General features: G+C 41.7%; 1 protein-coding gene across 1 annotated transcript; it reads left to right on the top strand.

Moving 5' to 3' along the window:
* The first annotated feature begins 62 nt into the window (after nucleotides 1-62).
* On the top strand, nucleotides 63-21,120 carry KIN (Kin17 DNA and RNA binding protein). The gene is made up of 13 exons (XM_006195603.3): nucleotides 63-229; nucleotides 1,632-1,726; nucleotides 4,403-4,446; nucleotides 4,533-4,655; nucleotides 5,475-5,656; nucleotides 6,270-6,318; nucleotides 7,411-7,465; nucleotides 10,100-10,229; nucleotides 12,138-12,188; nucleotides 13,902-13,970; nucleotides 14,769-14,868; nucleotides 16,530-16,630; nucleotides 20,188-21,120. Exons 1-13 carry the CDS (start codon nucleotides 116-118, stop codon nucleotides 20,248-20,250), a joined length of 1,176 nt encoding a protein of 391 aa, XP_006195665.1. The 5' UTR covers nucleotides 63-115; the 3' UTR covers nucleotides 20,251-21,120.
* The last annotated feature ends 18 nt before the right edge of the window (nucleotides 21,121-21,138 follow it).

Below are 21,138 nucleotides of genomic sequence, written 5' to 3'. Positions count from 1 at the left end.
GCCCCACCTCCTTCCGGCTCGCAGGCCGTACTTGTCCCGCCCACCCCGCCAGCCCAGTTCCGCTTCCGGTCGGCGGAGCGCTGGGCTGTGGGAAGTTGGCGCTGTGGTGGTCGCGATGGGGAAGTCGGATTTCCTTACCCCTAAGGCCATCGCCAACAGGATCAAATCCAAGGGGCTGCAGAAGCTGCGCTGGTATTGCCAGATGTGCCAGAAGCAGTGCCGGGACGAGGTAAGCGAGCCCGGGCTCACTCTTCTTACATTCAGTATTGGCTGCCGTTTTTTTGTAAAAGAGCTTTTTCTCATTCATTAGGGCTGTTTGGTTATCCTCACTTGTCATCTCCAAATGTGGTTCCTGTTGGAAAGAGAGGATAAGTGCTTACTTCCTTCCTCTAATCACCAGTTTTCAGAGTAGGACAGTTGCGGTGGTTCTGGCCTGTTTGGCTTCAGGTCTGTTCACGGCCCTTCTCTACCTGGGAGGGCAGCCTGGGGGCGGTGGAGCCGCCCTGTGAGCCCCCTGCCCTGTATTCTGTCTCAGTACTGGAAGACTGAGGGGGAGGAAGGTCAGAACTAGAGTATCCCCTCCTGCCCGCCCGCTCACTTGAATTTCTAGAATTTAATAACATTATTTTGTTTTCATTTTATTGATTTATTTGTCATTTACGGAAGGTGGTGCTGGTTTTTCATTTCTTGTGATACCAAGTTTTCTTTTAAGATGCATTTAAGTAAGAGGAATGGACAGGTAGTACACAGATGAGGAGGAGTTGTGCAAGTGGTCTGTGGATAATTACAGATTAGGAAGCTGCTCTAAGCAAGACTGAGTGTTGAATTGAGGACAGCTGCAGTGCGCCTGAGCAGAGGCAAAGGATAAGGGTTATTAGGAAGGCTGAGAAGGCTTAGTGATGGATGGAACGTGGAACGTGGATGCTGTCCTCGGTCCTGGCCTGGGTGCCGGTACAAGACAGTGCTGTACACTGAGCTGGATGAACAGGAGAGGAACGTTTTTCATTTCTTTTACTAGTGAAGAGTCAGGTTCAAAGGTTAAGTAGAATCAATACAAAGTCAAAACTTGTGTTTGTTTTTTATAGTCATCTGAAGAAGATACAGATTTAGTATGTTAAAATAGGTTTATGCAACAGTGTATTTTGCATAATGAGCTAAAGTATAGGAAAGTGAGTGAAAACAATTTCCTTAATGGAAATTCACTAATGACCCGTTTTTACTTCATTATATTCCTCAGGATGCTGGCATAACTCTGTATGAAGTAGGTGCCTGATAGGAATTTGTTAAATTGAGTAAAAAAAAAATGATACCACTCTTCAGTTGCTGGCCCTGTAGTTTTTCTCACCAATCTCTGTTTCCTAAAGCACTCTTTTTCTGTCTCTTTAATCTTCTGACTTTGATCAGCAGGGTTGCAAAATTCAACTTCATAAAAAAATTGTTTTTTTATGATAGGGTGCTTACAGCCAGTGGCATGATTATTTTCTTTTCTTTCTTTCTTCTTTTTTTTTTTTTTTTTTTTTTACAATTTATCATCCAAGAGCAGCTTTTTAGGGTTTAATGAAATACTTGTATTTAGGGCCCATTACGATGAGCTAAGTCAGACTTTAACAACTACCTTTACATTTTTGTAGAATGGCTTTAAGTGTCACTGTATGTCCGAATCTCATCAGAGACAACTACTGCTGGCTTCAGAAAATCCCCAGCAGTTCATGGATTATTTTTCAGAGTAAGTAACTCAAAGACATCCTGACCTCGTAAGCGTTATTCAGTTGGACATTTAATAGATGCTCAATGCTTTATACATTGGAGTCTCTGTTTATTCCTTACATATTAACATGATAGCTATGTTATCTTTATGCTCAGTTTTTGTCTTCTTTTGATAATGTATCATGAAATGGAATTTAAAAAAAAAAGTATTTCTTATGTTTCAGTCTTTCCTTCCTTTCACTTGAAACACAGGAAAAAACTATTTTTCATTCTAAAACAATTGTGGCTAAGAGCACAGCTCTGGAGTCAGACTGCCTGACTTTACATCCTTCAAACCTAGGCTTCTGCACTCAGGAGCTGTGTGACTTTGGGTGAATTACTTGAGTCTTTCTGTGCTTTGGTCACCTCATCTGTAAGTATTGTATCTTCCAAGCATTGTGTTCCCTCATAGGGTTTACATGAAGATTAAGTGAGTTGGTACTTTTAAAGTGTTTAAGAGTGCCCCGTGCTCATCAGTATTAGCTGTTAATTCTTACTGTTATTGCTATCAATATTTAATCTTGCTTCTGTCTGTCTCTTTCTAAAGTTCTAGACCTTTTGATCTTAGGATTCGTTTATCCTCTTAATAATTATCAAAGGACCCCAAAGACTTGTTTATGTGGGTTATATCTATTGGTACTTGTAAATTAGGGATTAAATCTGGGAACTTAAAAAAAAATTATTTAGTAATTCATTTAAAATAACAATAATGAGCCTACTGTATGTTAAAATAAATATTTTAATGAAAAATAACTATATGTTCCCTCGAAAATGTGATATTGCGTTACATTTTTGTAAATCTCTTCAGTGTCTGACTTAATAGAAGATAGATTCTCACATCTGCTTCTGCATTCATTCTGTTTTGAAACGCTGCTTTGCTTGAAACATATAAAGAAAGTTCAGGATTTACATAGGTGTGGAGTTGGAAGTGGGGGGCATATTTTAATAGCCTTTTCACATAATTTTGGATATTCTTCTTTGATGCTACATCAAAACATGGTAGCGCGGTAATTTCTTAAAGGTTAGTTGCAATGTAGAATCTGAGACCGTATCAGCTAACTTTTTGTGCGCTATGACATTAAAATCCATTTGATCTTTCACTTTAAGTGCATTTTGTACCCATGCATGATTTTGTAACGTCACCTACCGGCCATTTGGAAAATATCAGTTCCCTAAGTTATGCAAGTGTTCTGAAAGTCAGAACAGTGATGCATTCTGTTATGCAAAATCATAAATCATATTCATTAATGTCAGCATCAACGTTGTCAGAAACGTCTGTAAGTATTGGGAAGTATGTCACAATCACGGCGACTGGGCACCAGGTGATACTGATGTTGCTGGTCTGGGGACCAGACTTTGAAAATTATCGTTCTCAATGCTGTACTGACCCCAAGATTATCTTTCTAAATCACAGATTTTCACAAGTCAATTCCTAGGTAAATTATTTAGTGCTTTTTTTATTGTCTCCATAAAACCCAACCTCTTCAGCTTGACATTTCAAGGTATTTCAAAAAGTATAAATAAATAAAGTATCACTTTATTTCCCAGGCACAACTGGTTTACCGAAATTCAAATTGTGACTTAAAAGCTCAGCTTTTATCATTAGTGACAAATACCGTCAGTTGTTTTCTTCGACATGACAGGCTCACCTTGTTTATTTTTGAGAAATTATCTACTGCACACTTAATTTGGAATAACTCTATATGTCTATCATTCTGTCAAGTAAAAACAGTGTTCCATCGTGGAGAAGATAGTCGGCTCACAGCTCAAACAGTAGCACAAATGCTTTTTCCTTAAGACAGTTATTGTACAGCAGGAGAAGTAGTTTATGATTATTTCATCACAGATGGTATTAAAAAGACATGTAATCAAAAGCTGAGGTTTAAGACAATTAGTAATACTGAGTTCTTGATGAAACTAGCGTTGGTTTTCACTGTGAGTGCCTGGGGTGGAGAACCCACTGACTGCTAGTAGAGACTGGTGTCCCTGCCCACTGCCGGGGCTCGGCGAGGATGCCACAGGCGCACCTCTGCCCCAGCTGGGAATGGCCTTCTCTCCCTCTTCACCTGTAAAAGTCCCATTTATACTTCACTGCGCATGCTAAAGACCACCTCCAGACATCTCTGGGCATCTCCTTAGGTCTTCCTGTGATCTTTTGTTATGTCTGTTTTTCAGTTTGGCTTCTGTTATGATTGTTTCTGCTAGATTGTAACCTCGGTCAGGATTTTTGTCTTACTCACTTATGTTTATCTGCACATGACACAGTGCCCTGCTCAGAGGGATACGTGAAGTTGCCGCCTTCAAGTGGGAAGGGCATTTTTGTTCCCATCACTGGAGTGGGATGGTTGTGGCACATTCAGTAGCACTGAGACTTCATGAAGGACGCTCTCCAAAGCTGTGTGGTCACTTTTGCTGTGCTGGCTTTGCCAAGACAGAAGGTTTCAACTCTAAACTGACTTTTAACTTTTAATTCTTGAAAGCTATAATCTTTCGGGATTCTTCCCTTGTTGAGCTTTTAAAGGTTCATAACAGGTGTTCACATAGATGTTTCATGTGTCATTTGGGCATTCAAACCATACCATGGCTTACATTTCAGGAAGGTGATGCTATGTATTTGTAGAAATTACCTTAATGCTTTCCTTGCTTTCTTTATTAGGGAATTCCGAAATGACTTTCTAGAGCTTCTCAGGAGACGCTTTGGTAAGCCTCTGAAGTGTTGTGCACATAACAACTACTTTGTAATCTCGTAATCTGCTCCGGATCAGCAGTGTCCTATCTGTCCTCAGGCACCAAGAGAGTTCACAACAACATCGTTTACAACGAATACATCAGCCACCGGGAGCACATCCACATGAACGCCACGCAGTGGGAGACGCTGACAGACTTCACCAAGTGGCTGGGCAGAGAGGGTGAGAAGGAGACACGATCTGAACCGTGGTTGTGTCGCTGCGTTGCAGGCAGAGTGGGTTGTCATGTTTTCTGCGTAAGTTTGTGGAAAATAAGAAGTGTAGGGCAATTAGAAACTGACAGAGAGGCGTGGTCTTCCAGGACTGATTTTGTGCACTGTGGCTGTGTAAGAATGTCCGCTGTGGTCCTTTGACGGTACGAAGATTTACCACTGAAGCGTCCGCGCATTAGGTTGAGGGTCCTTACCTGTCCTTTTCCATCCCCCTCCAACACACACACACACGCTCATTTCACTTTTGGAAACTTTTGTTATCCCTTTCTAAGGTGATTTTCTAAAAAATTTGCTGCCTCTTTTTCCATTTCTAATAAGATAAGAAGTTTGGGGAAAGAAAAGAGAAAGAAATTTCGTACCAAAGAATTACTTATTCAGTGTGTTTCTTTATCCATTTTGTTGGGGGTGTAATTCTTGCTTCGCAGAATATCATGCACTCTGCGGATGGGAAATACTTAGACACATTTGAATAATTACTGAGCAAGGTAATGCTTTTTTTCATGTGTTTCCCTTGTTTAAATATGTTGCCTCAGCCTAGCTAGTTGGAAAGCAAAATAAGAATTTTTTTCTGTTTAAAGAGAGATATTTTTCGTTTAAAATCTAAATTTTACGAGCTGTAAAATATGGAAAATTCATGTGCTGTATACATTTGTGTGTTTGAATGAGTGTATTTGAATGGATGAGTAACTAATGCAGACGTGGAACACACTTACATTTACTTTCAGCTTTGATTGTATACACAATTACTGTGTGTGTTACTTTTTTTAAGGCTTGTGCAAAGTGGATGAGACACCAAAAGGCTGGTATATTCAGTATATAGACAGGGACCCAGAAACCATCCGCCGGCAGCTGGAACTGGAGAAAAAGAAGAAGCAGGACCTTGATGATGAAGAAAAAACTGCCAAATTTATCCAAGAACAAGTGCGAAGAGGCCTGGAAGGGAAAGAGCAGGTGGGCATCACCATTGTATTCCTTTGTGAGATCTTATAAGGGCATTAGCTAAAAAAATAATTTAGCTAGATCTCGAGTTCATCTTTTTTTTTTATTAGTAGAAACAGCTATTGACATCATTTATCAAATACTTAATGTGGCAGGGACTATGTGGAGTGTCTCCTTTGTACACTTAATCCTTATCACAACTCTAAATACATACATGATTAAGCCTTCGGGGAGGCGATGAGATTGACCAAGAAGCCAAGGCTACTGGGGGCAGAGGTGGATGTTACATGCAGTTCTTTGAGTTAGTCTGACCACTAAATCGTCCCACAAGAGAGAAAGGTTTTACTTTTGAAAGTAATCCTCTAGCTAAGAGTCCTAAAGTTTATTGCTTTATGTTGTTGCTTTCTGCCTAGACTGTAATAGAAGTGAAAATGTACGTGAACTTCTGGAGTTTGGTACAGAAAAGCTACTTCTTCCCCCCGTAGAATAATTCCCCACTGGAGAGTATCTGCAACACGTGTCATCTGTCAGTATCTTAACCGTTTAGTCATAATTCAGGACTACTGAATATTAATAAGAAATGCATTGTGAACCAAACCTTCAACCTCTTTTTTTTTTTTTTAAGGAAGCCCCTATTTTTACAGAATTAAGCAGAGAAAATGATGAAGAAAAAGGTAGTTTTACTTTTCTTTCTTCCTTTTAAAATATGGATGCTTTTGTACTGGCTTTGCCAAAAAACTACCAAGTTTGGGAGCAAGATGTGGTATCTGTCTGGGGGAGGAGGGGATAGCTGGATAGGTTGGTGGGTAGAGTTCATGCTTAGCATGCACGAGGTCCTAGGTTTAATCCCCAGGACTGCCATTAAAATAAATAAGTAAATAGATAATCCTAATTACCTCCTCCCTCAAACACACATACGTACATACATAAATAAATAAAATACGTGTTAGCTGTCTGGATGCACTGTTCTCATCAATAAATGAAAAGGTGATAATAATGAATTGGATGGGATGCCTTCAGCAACAAGTAACAAGACTGAATAAAATCAGTATAAACCTGGAGGAAGTGTCTTTCTGTACCAAGAGTCCTGGACGTAATGTCATTCCAGACGCCATCCTGTGCAGCAGCTAGACACGAGGTGGCTGCCAGCGCTTTCAGCCATCGTATGAGACCCAGCGCTGTCCGCAGGACGACAGAGAGCGTCTCTCTCTTCTGGAGTCCCTCGTGAACAAGGGAACTTCCCCTAGAAGACACTCTTCCCACCTGCAGGCTTCCTTTTGAATGTCCTTGGCCAGACTGTATCCCACGTCCACCTCAAAAATAATCATTGGAAAAGGGGTTATTTTGATTGGTTGAGACCAAAGAACCTTACTGATCACCTCCCGTGGTCCCATCACCTTGGGCATTGGGTTTGCAACACTTGAATTCACCGGGGACACAAACCTTCAGACCATAGCATCCTCCAGGCCATGTGTGCGGGGTATGGACATCTAAACAAAACTGGATTCCTGTAACCCCGGGGAGAGGGGGCTGTGGAGTGGGCAAGCAGCCCAGGCCGGCTGCCACATCGTATGACGGTCTTTCCCAGCTCTGTGGGCACTGGTCCAGGCTGTTTTACAGGACTTTAGGGTCTCTGGGCAGGAGCATTCCAGCTCTCATTTGTTCAGATGTCCATGGATTTCTATATGGGTGCATTGTGGTATTTATCTGATGTTTTATTACAGTTTTCCTGAAATATATATGAAATACCAATTCTTCTCTTGCAGTTACATTTAATTTGAACAAAGGAGCATGTAGCTCAGCAGCAACATCTAAATCAAGGTGAGCTCCAGGAACAGGGGTCTTAGAACTCGAGCATTTTTGTGTCTGTCGATTACTGCATTTTAAAAGGTGCAGTCTTGTGCATTAATTTGTTTCTGGTTGCTCTTACCTTTTTTTGTTTGTTTCTTCTTTGATGGTCGATTGTTTTATTTTCTTAGGACATATAATTGGTGGTGAGAATGTAACATGGTACCGCTGCTGTGGAAAATAGTACATCGGTTCTTAAAAAAATTAAATGCATAATTACCATACATTCCAACAATTCCACTTCTGGGTAAATACTCAAAGGAAATGAAAGCAGGGACTTGGATGGATATTTGTACACCAGTGTTCAAAACAGCACTATTCACAAGAGCCAAATAAGAAAAAAAAATTACACGAGGGTTCCAGTTATTCCACATTCTCTCCAACACTGGCTATTTTATATATATATATTTTATAATGGCCATTCTAATGAATGTGAAGTAGTATTTCATTGTGGGTTTGATTTGCATTTCTCTGATGATCAGTGATGTTAAGCATCTTTTCCTGTGCCTTTTGGCCATTTACGTATCTTCTTTAGAGAAATGTCTACTGCCTGTTTTTTAATTGGGTTTGTTTTTCATTCATTTTAATTTTAAGAAAAGTATCTAACAGCTTTAAATAAATTAAAGCTTCCAAGCTGAGACAGATACCAAAGTACTGAATAATTTATCAGTGTGTTTGATGGCTCACTGTTGATGAGATTTGAGGAATCATGGAGAATGTGAGAAGACTCAGAAAGCAGAAAAGTAAGCAAATATTTTTTCCAAAAGTGGAGAAAAATCTTCCAAGAAACAATAGTAGCAAGCTGGTATTACTGATTACGATAGAAAAGAGGTAGTTTGTGAACATGTAAGGAGGAAGCAATTGCTAGGCCCCCAAATCGCCAGTTAAATCGTAGCTTCCCCTCTGCTAGGGTTATCAGAGCCTGTTTGCAGAGACTTATTGTGGTTGATATGACCCAGAATTACTGCTAAATTCGGTGGATTCCTAGCTCAAAGTACATTTAAATATAAAGAATATTTAAGTAGCACATTGAAGAGTGTGTCTGGACTGAATCTGTTCACAACCAATGTATATTATTTACAGTTGTCACAAACTTCAGAACTTAAAAATATGTTCAGAGGATTGAATTATGGGACAAAACCCAGTAAGTGAAATTTCACAAGGGTAAGAGTAAAGCCTTACACTTAGATAGAAAGGCTTCATTGAAGACGGAGTAGGGGCGTCCTGACCTACAAACCCTCACATACGAAGCCAAGATTTCGGCTGACTGCCAGCTGCACTGGGAGCCCTTGCAGTAATTCAGCTGCTAATAAAGCTCTTGCTGCCTTTAAATGCCTTGAGAAAAAAGTCCAAATAATGGAACATAATAACTCCATTGTATTTTCTATTAATCACACTTTTTTTCATGTTTAACTCCATGTTAACTTTGTGCAAATGTGTATTCTTTGTTTCATATTTTATCAGTATGACAGATTAAATAATGGGACTGGTAGGATTCAGTTAGTCAGCAAATTAATGGAGCATCTGTTTTATCTGCGTCACAAGATAGTTACTGCTACTTTACAGGGAAAGTATATACATATATGTCTGGTCTCCCCCTCCTGTGAGAGAGGAGGCGCATATACAAATGGTCATATACAGGGCGGAGTGGGGTGCTTGCCCCAAAGTGCTGTGGTCACTCAGAAATTGACAAGATCCAGGAAGCGTCATGAAGAATAGATCTTAAAGAATTTCGACAAGTAGAGATAAAAGGAGAGACTATTTTAGGTATAAAAGGGGCATGTGCAAATTTGCAAAGGCTTGGAGCATAGGACGTGGCTCAGTCAGTAGCCAGTTGTTCAGAATGACAGGTGCACATTATAAATCCAGGACGGCACACTGGGGCCAGCGGTGACAATTTTCTATTAGCCATAAAATATTTAGAATGTACACCATCGACTCTAGGCAGTTGGGAGCAATAAAAAAATTTTATTTGAATTTTGAGATCTTCACTTTAAAAAAATAGAACTGACAGCAACGTGCTGGACGTCCACCAGCCAGTTTACAAACATCTTCCTTAATCCTTGCAGTCGAGCTGGAGTTGGATCACACTGTTAACCCCATTTGTAGATGAAGAGCTGAGCCCGGGAAAAGTTAACTGCTCAAGGTCCCGGCAGAAATAGGATCAAACCTTGGTGGCCCTAGCCCTGGAGCTGTCATCACTCTGCCGCGCTGGTGCCCTGGCACTGACTGCAGGGCTGAGGGGCAGGGAGGGTCACGTGTTCTCGTGGTGCTCCCAGGCCTGTAAGTGGCAGACGCGTCTTCCATTGTTTTGACTAATCTGCTGTAGGTTAACCACAGAGCAGATTTCTTCTGTGTTGCTCTTTTTGCACATTAGAAAGCCTACGTCTTTTTTAAAATTCTTTTTGTTGAAGTATAGTCGGTTTACAATGTTGTGTTAATTTCTGGTGTACAGCATAGTGATTCAGTTATGTGTGTGTGTGTGTGTATTCCTTTTCATAGTCTTTTTCATTATAAGCTCTTACAAGTTATTGAATAGAGTCCCCTGTTAGAAAGCCCACGTCTTTGCACTGTTTTTGTGAACAGCATGATTCTTCTTCCCGTCAGTTCTTTGGGACCAAGTGCCCTGAAGACAATAGGAAATGCAGCATCAGTGAAGCGAAAGGAGTCTTCCCAGAGCTCAGCTCAGTCAAAGGAGAAGAAGAAGAAGAAATCAGCGCTGGACGAGATCATGGAGGTACACTTCATGAACTGCCCCTCAGCCCCAGCTGGCAGGGGAATGACGCGCTTCAAGCCAAGGGAACTTGGTTTCACCACTTGTGAGATGAATGTGTTCGTGCTAGATTAGGGGAAGAGCCTGGGTGCTCCCATCTGAATAGGGGTGGAACCTCCCTAAATAGGGTTATTTTCCTGTCTCAGGTGCTGCCTTCGAAGCTCTCCCTGACGTTATGGTCGGTAGAGTTCATTTAGGGGGACTGCGGTGGGAACTGAAGCCAGAAATGAAAACTCTGTTGCCCACCGGTGGCTCCGTGAAATTGGCATCCCCCTCAGAACCCCCACCAACCTGGGCTCTCTGAGCGCCTCTGACTTCCACTTACCACCTCCCAGCCGGGGAGGGAAAGCTCCGACACGTTTTTATTTGGTTTAACCCACTGGCCAAGTTTGTATGATGAGTCATTAAAAACCTAGGGCGATCCTTTTGCTCTAAATTCACCTGAAATTCTAGAGTAGCTCTGTGGAAGGTTCTTAATATATTCCTAAGTACTCCTCCCTCCCTTCCAACACTGAGCCTTCCTGCATCAAAACGGTTATGAAATAAGTAGACAAGATGAAGAGAAAGGATAAATGGATGCCCTGTGCTGTCATTCCCTCTAGTCTCCTCATCCCGTCTCTTCATCTGTGAAGGGACAGGAGGCGACTGTTCGGTCTTCCCTGTCACAGTCCTCACATGGTGCAGGGCAGTCAGAAAAGCTTCAAGCATAACGACGTGTGTACTAAACTGTGGGATGTGGTCACTCCAGCACTCAGTGATCACTGAGCTGCCCTTCCATGCTGGGCGTCGTGCGAGGTCCCACGTCTGTAGAGTAGGGAGGAAAACACTGTCCCTGCGTGTCACGGAGCTTTTAGTCTAGCAAGGGGGACATTCCGAGGCCAAGTGGACCAGTGGCTGAGTAATTACAAAATGCTAAGTGCTAAGGAGCTGGGTCTGAGGGCAGGGAGTGGGGAGATCGCTTGTGAGAAGGTGCCAGGGCGGAGGAGAGCTCTAGTTGAAGCCTCCCGAGGAGAGGCCCCCGTGGCCGGAGCACGGTGAGCACCAGAGAGGCAGCACTGGGAGCTGGGGAGAGAAGTGGGGGCGGCACCATAGGGTCTTGTAGGCCGTTGTGATTTAACTCAAAGTGAAATGGAAATCCAGGTCTGCCTCCTCGGAATATAATACATGCCAGACTTAGAAGATTCTTTGTTCACATTGGAAAGTTGGAGGGACTAAAGTGATGTTTTGAATCAACCAGAGAATTACCTTGTCCAGCCCCTTTCAAAGTTGGCCCTTCAAGCTAACTTTAAGCAGTTGAGGAAGATAGAGGCGTGAGATACGACCAGACCGGCCATCAGCGCGTTTCCCTTTTGGTCGCCCTTTTATTTTCATCTCTCTTGGCTGTGTTTTTCTTCCCCTCCATTCACAGGCTTTATTACCCTTATCAAACAGGGAAGCTCTTTGCAGGCAAACTGCAGGCCCAGTTTGTGTGCTCAGTTGGTCCAGAAGAGTTAAGTTTTTACCCCCCCCCCCCCCCCCCCCCCCGAGAACGCTGCCTGTTTTCCAGCCCATGACAGCCGCAGGGGAGCGAGCAGGGGTCGGGCCGGTGACGCTGGCAGGTGGCCTCGCGGCAGTGACCAGAGGGAGGCTGACTGCACTTACTTTCCTGGCCGGTTGACTTGCCTTTCACGTATTTTCTTAAATCCAAGTTCCTTTTTTTCCAATCAAAAACTAATTGCAAAAGATGTTGATTTATGTTTATCAGCACTTGCAAATTGTGTCGATCTTCTGCGAGGTGTGTTTTAGGGTGTTCTTTTGCTGAGTAGAATGTTATTTGAAATAAATTTAGGATTATAAAGAGGTAATTTTGTGAACGTCTTACGTGTTCCCCAGATTGAAGAGGAGAAGAAGAGAACTGCCCGAACAGACCACTGGCTCCAGCCCGTACGTATTCCGACGAGGCTGCTTAGGTTCTAAATGTGCTTTTAAGTGAATGATTTAAATAGCATTTGGTATAAATGACTGAATTTCTTAAATATATGTAAATTCTACAGATAGCTTTATAACTTTAATGCCTCTATAAGTATTGGTTGTACCCGTATTGGAGGGTTACATCAATTTCATGGACCGGTAACGTTCCTTGAGTTTAATGCTGAATTTGCTCGTAGATAACTTGAATTTAAGCCTGGAATTATTTTCAGTAAGAATACCTAGTCAGGTACTTTGTTGAAAAAAAAGGTTTTAATTATCCAAATTCAAGGAAAGCTTTGTATTTTATTGATTGTTTATTATTGCTTTTTTTAAAAATTTTTTTCTTAATCTAATTTTCTAAACTTTAAAAAAAATTTATCAAATGAAAGATTCTTTAAATTCTACAGTGCTTTCCAATTTTCAAAAGTTTCACACATAATTTCAGGTAATCTCATAATAACTTTTTTCCCCAAACTCTTTATTGCCCCTCCCCGTTCCCTCTCCCCACTGGTAACTGCTAGTTTGTTCCCTGTATCTGTGAATCTGCTTCTTTTTTGTTTTATTCACTAGTTTGTTGTATTTTTTAGATTCCACATATAAGTGATGTCATATAGTATTTGTCTTTCTTTGCCTGATTTATTTCACTTCATTGCTTATTTTTGTAAGATAACAATTTCATAATAATTTTAAACATTTAAATATTTTTAAAAGTTATTATTTATTGCTGCTCTGTTTCGAACTTACTGAAGTGTGAAGTTTTCAGAAAGCCTGCAGGGTGTCTTAGTTATTCTTAAAGGAGCTGTTTGATCACAAGGCTACTCTTAAACATGTTATTCTGCTGTTAGATATCCTCCCCTGCAAAGTCCTTACTAAATGTTTGCTAACGTAATTTTTATCCTGGTTTATTGAAGTCCGTCTAGTACCTCTGTTGTATCTGCTTAGTGTAGCAAGTGCAGGATCCTTGTGGTGACTATGACATTGTCAGGTGATTTAATTGTCATCGTCAACCATTCAACAGCTAATTCAAATCAGGAAAATAGCAGCAGAGAAGCAAACTCAGAGTGCACTCATACACAGTCAGCTCAGGTCTCTCTTCCATTTGAGAATGAGATGCTCGGAAGAACTGTACTGTCAGCAGGAGCTCATCTGGAGGAGTCCTGCCTGTGTCGGAGATTCAGAGCAACATCAGGAGAGAAAACGTTGTGGGAAGTGTCGGCCTTCCTTAGCTCAAAGCCTCCATTTTCTTGCAATTCCCAGCAAGGCTCTTGCCTTCTGCGTGTTCATCAGTGGTGAACACCAACATAATAGAGTATCCTTGACGCTTTTCACTCCTTGAATGCAGAGAAAGAAGGACGCTATCTCTGAAAGCCCTGGATTAATAAAGCTGAGATTGGAGGATAAAAGTTTCCTAGATTCCAGGAAACCTTCTGTGTGGAAATCAGCCACAACATATGAATTTTTTCCCCTTGGTAACCATGTTGAATAAAAACAGAAAGAAGGAATGGGAGATTACTGAGGAAATGTTTTGTCATTGTTGGGAAGGCTTACGAATCCGAAATGTCTTATTTAGCAAAGCAGCGAATGTTTTAGTATGATTTTTGGTGAAAATGGTTTAAAATGAAGGATTAAAAGGGGAAAGATAATTTATGTCTTTCCTTCCGTCTTTATTTTTTTCTTATTTCCTAGGAAATTGTAGTGAAAATTATAACCAAAAAACTTGGAGAGAAATATCATAAGAAAAAGGGCATTGTGAAGGTAAGGGCATGAAGTTACGGATGGAACTGGGGAAGGAGCTGGCGGGTGGCTAAGGAACGTCATTTTGATATTCCTTAAAAATCAAGTCCCAGTGCAGAAACAGTGTGTCTGAGGTTCTTGAGGATTCCATAAAAGGAAGGCCGAATTCACAACTGTCGGAGAAATATTTCATTTCTAGTCAGAGTTTATACTTGGCCTTGGTCTGCTTTCTTACTGGAGCTAATAGTGTATCTAAAACCCAGTGCCGCCTCCTAGAACACTCAGCGTGTACGCCTTGCTAGCCAGTGAGATGCGTTCTCTTTGTTAATGGTGGACAGTGTAATTATGCCCCCGCTTCCAAGGAGGACTTCCTTATGTTTTGCCCAAAAGACTGTCATTAGACCACTTGAGGGTTTTAAAATTTAAAAATCGACACTCTGCTCCTTTCCTTTCTTTTGCTTTTCCTAAAGATGGTTTCACGCTAGCACCCAGCCTTGTGCGTGTGTAACTTGCCCTTCTGCTGGACTTGAAATGAGGCAGAGCTGTCCCTCTCACTGTATTTCTTAAAGTCTTTTTTCTGAGATCATCAGTCTTTTCTCCCCAGATGAATACCCTAGCTTTGAATTGAGTTCTTCAGGAACCACAGACTGAGCACTCGCCCACGGCCTCTAGGAAGGGAACTTTGAGGAGTTGCTCTGAAATGAGTTACTTTTACCTTTTGGTTAGAATTGCATCTGTTTTTCATTTATTTATTTCTGCCCTTTGGGATTTGTGTTCGCATCTCTCTTCTATTATAAAAGTGTTGGTTTTACATGATAGGAAGTAATTGACAGATACACAGCTGTTGTAAAGATGATTGACTCTGGAGACAAGCTGAAGCTCGACCAGACTCACTTAGAAACAGTAATTCCAGCACCAGGTAAACCTTTCTGCAGACCTTTTAATGTGTGTCCCATCGAAATAAGTGACTCTGTTCTTAAAACCATAGCTATTGACATTGCTTGGTGGTTATAGATACGAGGTATTTTTAGAAATATATCCTTGCCAGCATGACCAATCCCTGTTTGACTTGGCAACGTGGTAGTTTACCAGTCCTCTGAGAAAGCTGTTTTTGTGACATGAATAAATTTTCCCTTCCTAGAATGTTTGCTTTTTATTTCCTCCAGAAGCAAATCACAGACATACCTGGATAAAGTCCGTCATATTAGGATTACTACTAATACATTTGTTTAGCTACTTGAGATGGTAAAGTAAAAACCAGTATTATTTTGCTTTTCCTTTTCCTTAATTGTCCTCCAGCTGGGTGCTTCCACACGCATAGTGTGAGTGCTGCCGGGGTTGGGGGTTTGCCTCTGACCGGAACCCTTCGTGCAGTTGCACTGCTGGCACAGCGAGAATGTTAAGTCTCTAAAACTTCTGTGTATCAGATCCCGTGTTCTTTCTCCCTAAAATAAAATTCACTTTATGGATTAGAAATTGTGGGCTTTTTTCCAGCTATAATGAGGTGTCCTTGACATACACTGCGTCTGTATAAATTATGTTAATTTGATGTTTCAGCACGCGCATAATGCCGTGAAAGCCGTCCCTGCAGTCCGTTAGTGAAAGAACCCATCACCCCCAAAATGTCCTCAGTTCCCTTTATGATCCTTCGTTCCCCACTCCGTTCCTTCCTCCACGTCCCGCAGGCAGCCACCAGTCTGCTTTCTGTCACCGTAGATTAGCTCCCATGTTTCTAGAATTTCTATAAGTAAGTCGTACTTGTGTCCTAAGTTTCTATCTGATTTCTTTCGCTAAGTATATTATTTTGGATTCATCCACGTTGTCATGTGCATCTGTAATTCATTCCTTTTTATTCCTGAGTATTTTTACTCTGTGGACGCACCACAGTGTCCTTACCCAGTCACCTGCCTATGGACACTGGGGTTGTGTAGCAGCTTCTGGCTGTTACAAATGAAGATGCTAAGAATATTCACGTCCAGGTCTTTGTATGGATAGATGGTTTCTGTTGGGACAATTCTTAGAAATAGAATGACTCAATCAGATGGTAAGCGTGATGTTTACATTTTTATGAAACTGCCAACCGTCTTAGGATTTTACAAAGAGAGAAATGAAAGTAAGCTGAAGTTGTTCTGATTATGTCTGGGCTCTGGGACACAACCTCCAAGAACCGTCCGCACCTTGCAGTCTAAGATTTAAAACATCCCTTTGACAAACAAGCGGGAAAAATGAGTCTCGTACTGCCATAGTAATCAAAGTAACTACAAGCTATACTTCAGAATCTTACAAATATTAAATGACTAAGAACTTCTTGAGGTGGGGTGGGGATAGAGCTCAGTGTAGAGTGTGTGCTTAGCATGTGTGAGGTCCTGGGTTCCATCCCCAGTACCTCCATTAAAAAATAAATAAACCTAATTACCGCTCCGCCCAAAAAAAATTGTAAAAAAGGAACTTCTAAGAGAAGGGTTTTGTTTTCCATTACGTTGATTCAGTGTAACTGCATTTGACTGTAAGATGTAGATAAGAAAGCAGATGAAACTGGACATTTTCTTTGTATTAAGTGTTAACTGTTTTCTGTTGTAGGGAAAAGAATTCTTGTTTTGAATGGAGGCTACAGAGGCAATGAAGGCACCCTAGAATCCATCAATGAAAAGACGTTTTCAGCTACTATAGTCATTGAAACTGTAAGTGTATTTACACAAAGACAGAAATGTCAGAGTGCTTTTAAAATGTGCCATGTGTTTCTTTCACTGGATTGGTGTTTTATTTTAGAGTTTGGGTTTTCTGTTTGCCCTCCCTCCTACTCGGAAGTCTATAAGCTTATTTCCTCTAATAACTGACATCGCTGGAGCGTTTTATTTTCTGATTACAAAAGAAATGCCGCACATTGTCTTCATCTGTTCAGGCTGCTGCAGCAAAACCGAAGGGTGGAGGGAGCTTGTAAACAGCAGAACTTTATCCCTCACGTTCCTGGAGCTTGAAGTCCAAGATCAAGCACAGGCGGATTTGGTGTCTACGCAGGTCCTCGTTCCTGGTTCAGGGGTCCCCACGTGGTTGAAGGGGCAAAGGAACACCCTGGGCTCCCCCTTAAGGGCACTAATCCCCTTCCCGAGGGCCCTGCCTCATGACCTCGTACCGCTCCAAGGCCCCACCCTGACGCCATCACTTTGTGGATACATTGGACGAATTTGGGGAGGAACTCAGGCATTCAGCCTGTAGCAATGTTCTTGTATAAAAAAGCTGAAAACTACAGTTTAAATAATCTTTTAATTAATCCATAATCCCCCAGGCGAATGATAACCTCCATTCACATTTTGGTCTGTTTTTTCCCCAGCCTTTCTGTTTCATAAAAGTGTATATGATAGGGATAATTTCACTTCCCAGTTTCCCCCTCACGTCTAACGTGGAGCTCAGTCTGCCGTAGTGTGATCAGCGGGGAATGTATGGTCACAGCTGATCAGGGAGAAGCCACAGAGGTCAGCAGTTTTTTTAATGTCCTTTTTTCATAAAGGATGTAAGGTAGGAGAGATCAATGAAGTAGTTAATTTAAAGAGCTCTAATGATTAGGTAAAATTGCTTACTGATCTAGAGCTGACAGCTCACTGACAGGTCTGCGCGTGAGGATGCGTGAGGCCTAAGCTGTCTTCAGAAGGAGGGTCTGAAACACGTGTCTCCTAACTGCCTGATTCTTTTTAGACCCCTGAACTACTGCACTGTGTGTCTGTCTCTCTAAACGTGGGGTTTTTCCCTCCGCTACAGTAAGTTTTGATGTTTAGGGGAACAGGAGACTTCCTGAAGAGCTGATGAAAGCTGTGGGCTCTCTCCAAGAACTCGCACATGAACTGCCCGCTTTGCTGTGTTCTCTTTAAGGAGCTCACAGGTCCCCAAGCCCGTCTGTGAGCTGGCCAGGGAACATGTACCTCAGAAGGGCTTTCTAGAAAAATCGTTTAGGTCCTTATTTGAGAGAAATCCCATTTAAGTAAATAAAGCATTTTTTTCCCATCCCTGAAAATACTAACCTAATCACCAACTAACACAGACTCGGGGGGAAAAAAGGAACAGGGAATGCCACTTGTCACTGAGGAATTTATTAATCTGACTAAATGAACAACGTTTTTTAAAATCAGTTTTTCTCTGATTTAATCAGCATTAGATCATGGAAGCTTTCTATTTCCCTGGCAGCTTGAACCTTCTCCACTTTTTAATTTCATGATAATATCCAACTTAGATCCCGCTTCATGCTTTACTCTAAGGGAAGCAGCATAGTCTAGGTTCCATCCATGCCTTTGCGTCACAGTCTGTGTGATTTCGGGCGCTGATTCTCCCCTGACTCCCCATAAACCCCCAGTCCCACCTTCTCCCTCGCGCTCTCACTGCCACAGTGCTGTGCTGACACAGAACCTCACAGGGGGTCCGCACGAAAGCCTTTCGGGTTGATTGCCAAGCAGTGTGGACTTTTGGGAGAGGAAACCCATGTGCTAATTTTTAAATTTTTTTTCTTTTTCTTTTGCAGCCTGCCTCCATTAAAAAAAAAAAATCTGTGTTTGTGTATATCAGTCAGTCTGTCTCCTATGTCCCCATGTTTTCTCCAAGTCAATGCCCTGAAAAACATTAACCTTCAAGTGATTTTTTTCTATTTTTATCATTTCTGGCATCTTAAATTTTAGTATCAGTATTATAATACTTGAAATTTACACATTTATTAAGTAGATTTTTAAAGTAGCTCACAAATTGTTCAAAACCAACCTCAGCTGGGTAGGTATTTGCCCAGTTAACCCAAATGTCTGGCTCCCTTCTGAATCCTCTGCTTGGCATTCTTATCATAAAGGTGCAATTGACCTTCAGCCTTTAAACTTGATAATGAAAGAGTCAACCTGGTCACACTTTATCTGGGAACTCGCTTCCTTTATATGTAATTGTTGTTGTATATTAAAAGAAAGAGGTTTTTTAAAGCATTTTGTAAAGGAGGGTGTGATTCTCAGTAAAAAATGTTAACATCTCAGTCCGGGGTTAGAGTCATCATCATCTTTTTATATTTCACAAGGGAGGGAACCAGCTTTTCAAATTTTAGCCAAAAGCTCTGACATGAAGCGTTGAGAACCACTGTGCTCACGTCCACGTCCTGCTTCGGGTGTCGTTCTGAGCATCTGTGTGCTCACTCACGCATGTGTCCCAGCAGGCCCGCCGGGTAGGCACTGTCAGTGTTCCCTGCTGGGATAACGGGGCACCGAGGGCTTGAGCCACCTGCTGGGGGAGGGATTTGAACCTGGGCAGTCTGGGTCCCATGCCCATGTTCTTAGCCTCTGTGCTCCCAGGCTGTATCTGCTTTTATGACAGGCGTCTTCTTCCATTCACCCAGTATTCCCCTTGCCCTTTTTGTTGGAAATGAAGGGGTAAAGAAAAGATATTTCTGGGGGAAGTTTATAGCTCAAGTGGTAGAGCACGTGCTTAGCATGCACGAGGTCCTGGGTTTAACCCCCAGTAGCTCCTCTAAAAATAACTAAGTGGATAAACCTAACTACCCCCTCAAGAAAAAAGACCAAAAAATTTTTTTTAAAATATATATATATATATTTCAGGTCAGACTCATTTTCTGTAATAAGACCAGCCTGTCACAGCTAAACTAGACAAACACGTCTGAGGGCGAGGATCTGTATTGCTTAAAACAATGGCCCTGAAGAAAAAGAAAGCCCCAGTCGAGGACAGCACAAAGTTAACGTCTTGTCTTAAAGTCCACATGGGCCTTCTCAGTGAGGGAAGGGCTTCTTTCTAAGTGGTGGTGTGGGAGTCCAGGGTCCTTCCAACTGTGGCTCCACCACCTTGAACCAGCGGCTTTGACAGCGCCCATGTCCCTGTGCTTCGGGTGGGCCTGCAGGTGGCACCCAGCCCTTTGCTCCCTTCCGTGGACCAGAGCTCCATCCTACAGCCACTCCCACCGGGAGAGCCAGGAAGTTAGCTTTATCCAGGAAGCAGAGAAGCGACTGACCGGCTAGCAGTTCTCTGCCCCCGGAAGCTAGAATTTCACACGTGTCACGTGTCATTGAAGAAAATACGGCCAGTTCTTGATGAAGACAGCATAGAAAACTATTTAGATCCACAGACGTGTAGGACTGTTGTTAGCTGCTTTGAGGTGTTTCAGGGATGTGGAAAAGGCAAATTTGTATCCAAAAGTGTACGTCCTTTCTTGTCTTGGAAGTATGTGTGTGTTTTTTAACCTTTTCTTCAATATTTTAATTTGTAGGGACCTTTAAAAGGACGCAGAGTTGAAGGAATTCAATATGAAGACATTTCTAAACTTGCCTGAGTTTGAAAATTTGTTAACAACACATTAAAATCTTAAAGCATCAAATTGGTGTTTTCCGAGGCATTACAAGGCTCTACTGTGTTAGGGTGTTTCTTTTGTATAAAATAGATGGATTTATTTAAATATTACTGTATAGTTGTTTAGCTAAACTTATAGAAAAATCTATGTCTCACGCAGTATCAAAATTCTGTAATTTTGCCCTTGTTGTTTTTGTTTCCTTTGTAATATTTCCTTGATGATTTTTTAAATCTTCATTAAAAGAACATTATGGTAAAGTGTTCTTATATAAGATGATTAAGAATCATACAGTTAGAGGAAATCCTTCATATACTCTGAACTTACATTTTCATCAGTGGTAGTGAAGTTGAATGATAGTTTCCCCCACTGTCAACATCCCACACATTTGTTACATTTGATGAACCTTTGTTGACACGTCATTATCAGCCGAAGTCCACAGTTCACCTTAGAGTTCACTCTTGATGCTGAACATTCTGTGGGTTTGGACAAATTTATGATGAAATGTATTCACCGTTACACAAAGTAGTTTCATCAGTCTGAATCCATCTACTCGCCCCCCACCCTGTCCCTGGCCTCTAGCAACCACGGGTCTTTTTCCTGTCTACGTGGTTGTGCCTCCTCAGGGATGTCTTACAGTCGGACTCACCCAGCGTGTTGCCTTTTCAGACTGGCTTAATTACATACACTTATGTTTCCTCCACGTGTCCTCTCATGGCTTGATGGCTCATTTCTTGCAAGTACTGAGTAACATCACAGTAGCTAGGTATACCTGTTTATTTCTCCGTTCACCTCTTGAAGGACATCTTGGTTGCTTCCAGGCTTCATCAACTATGAATAAAGCTGCCATAAACATCCATGTGCAGATTTGTG

The sequence above is a fragment of the Camelus ferus genome, chromosome 35 (assembly GCF_009834535.1).
Source record: "Camelus ferus isolate YT-003-E chromosome 35, BCGSAC_Cfer_1.0, whole genome shotgun sequence".
In the NCBI taxonomy this organism is placed as follows: Eukaryota; Metazoa; Chordata; class Mammalia; order Artiodactyla; family Camelidae; genus Camelus; species Camelus ferus.
The sequence above is the reverse complement of the archived record's forward strand: the minus strand, read 5'-3'. Positions and strand labels throughout refer to the sequence as shown.

Coding starts and splice junctions, on each gene's coding strand:
- KIN (XM_006195603.3), top strand. CDS start 116: ATGGGGAAGTCGGATTTCCTTACCCCTAAGGCCATCGCCAACAGGATC. Junction 4,656..5,474: donor CAAGTGGCTGGGCAGAGAGG/GTGAGAAGGAGA, acceptor ACTTTTTTTAAG/GCTTGTGCAAAGTGGATGAG. Junction 10,230..12,137: donor CGCTGGACGAGATCATGGAG/GTACACTTCATG, acceptor CGTGTTCCCCAG/ATTGAAGAGGAGAAGAAGAG.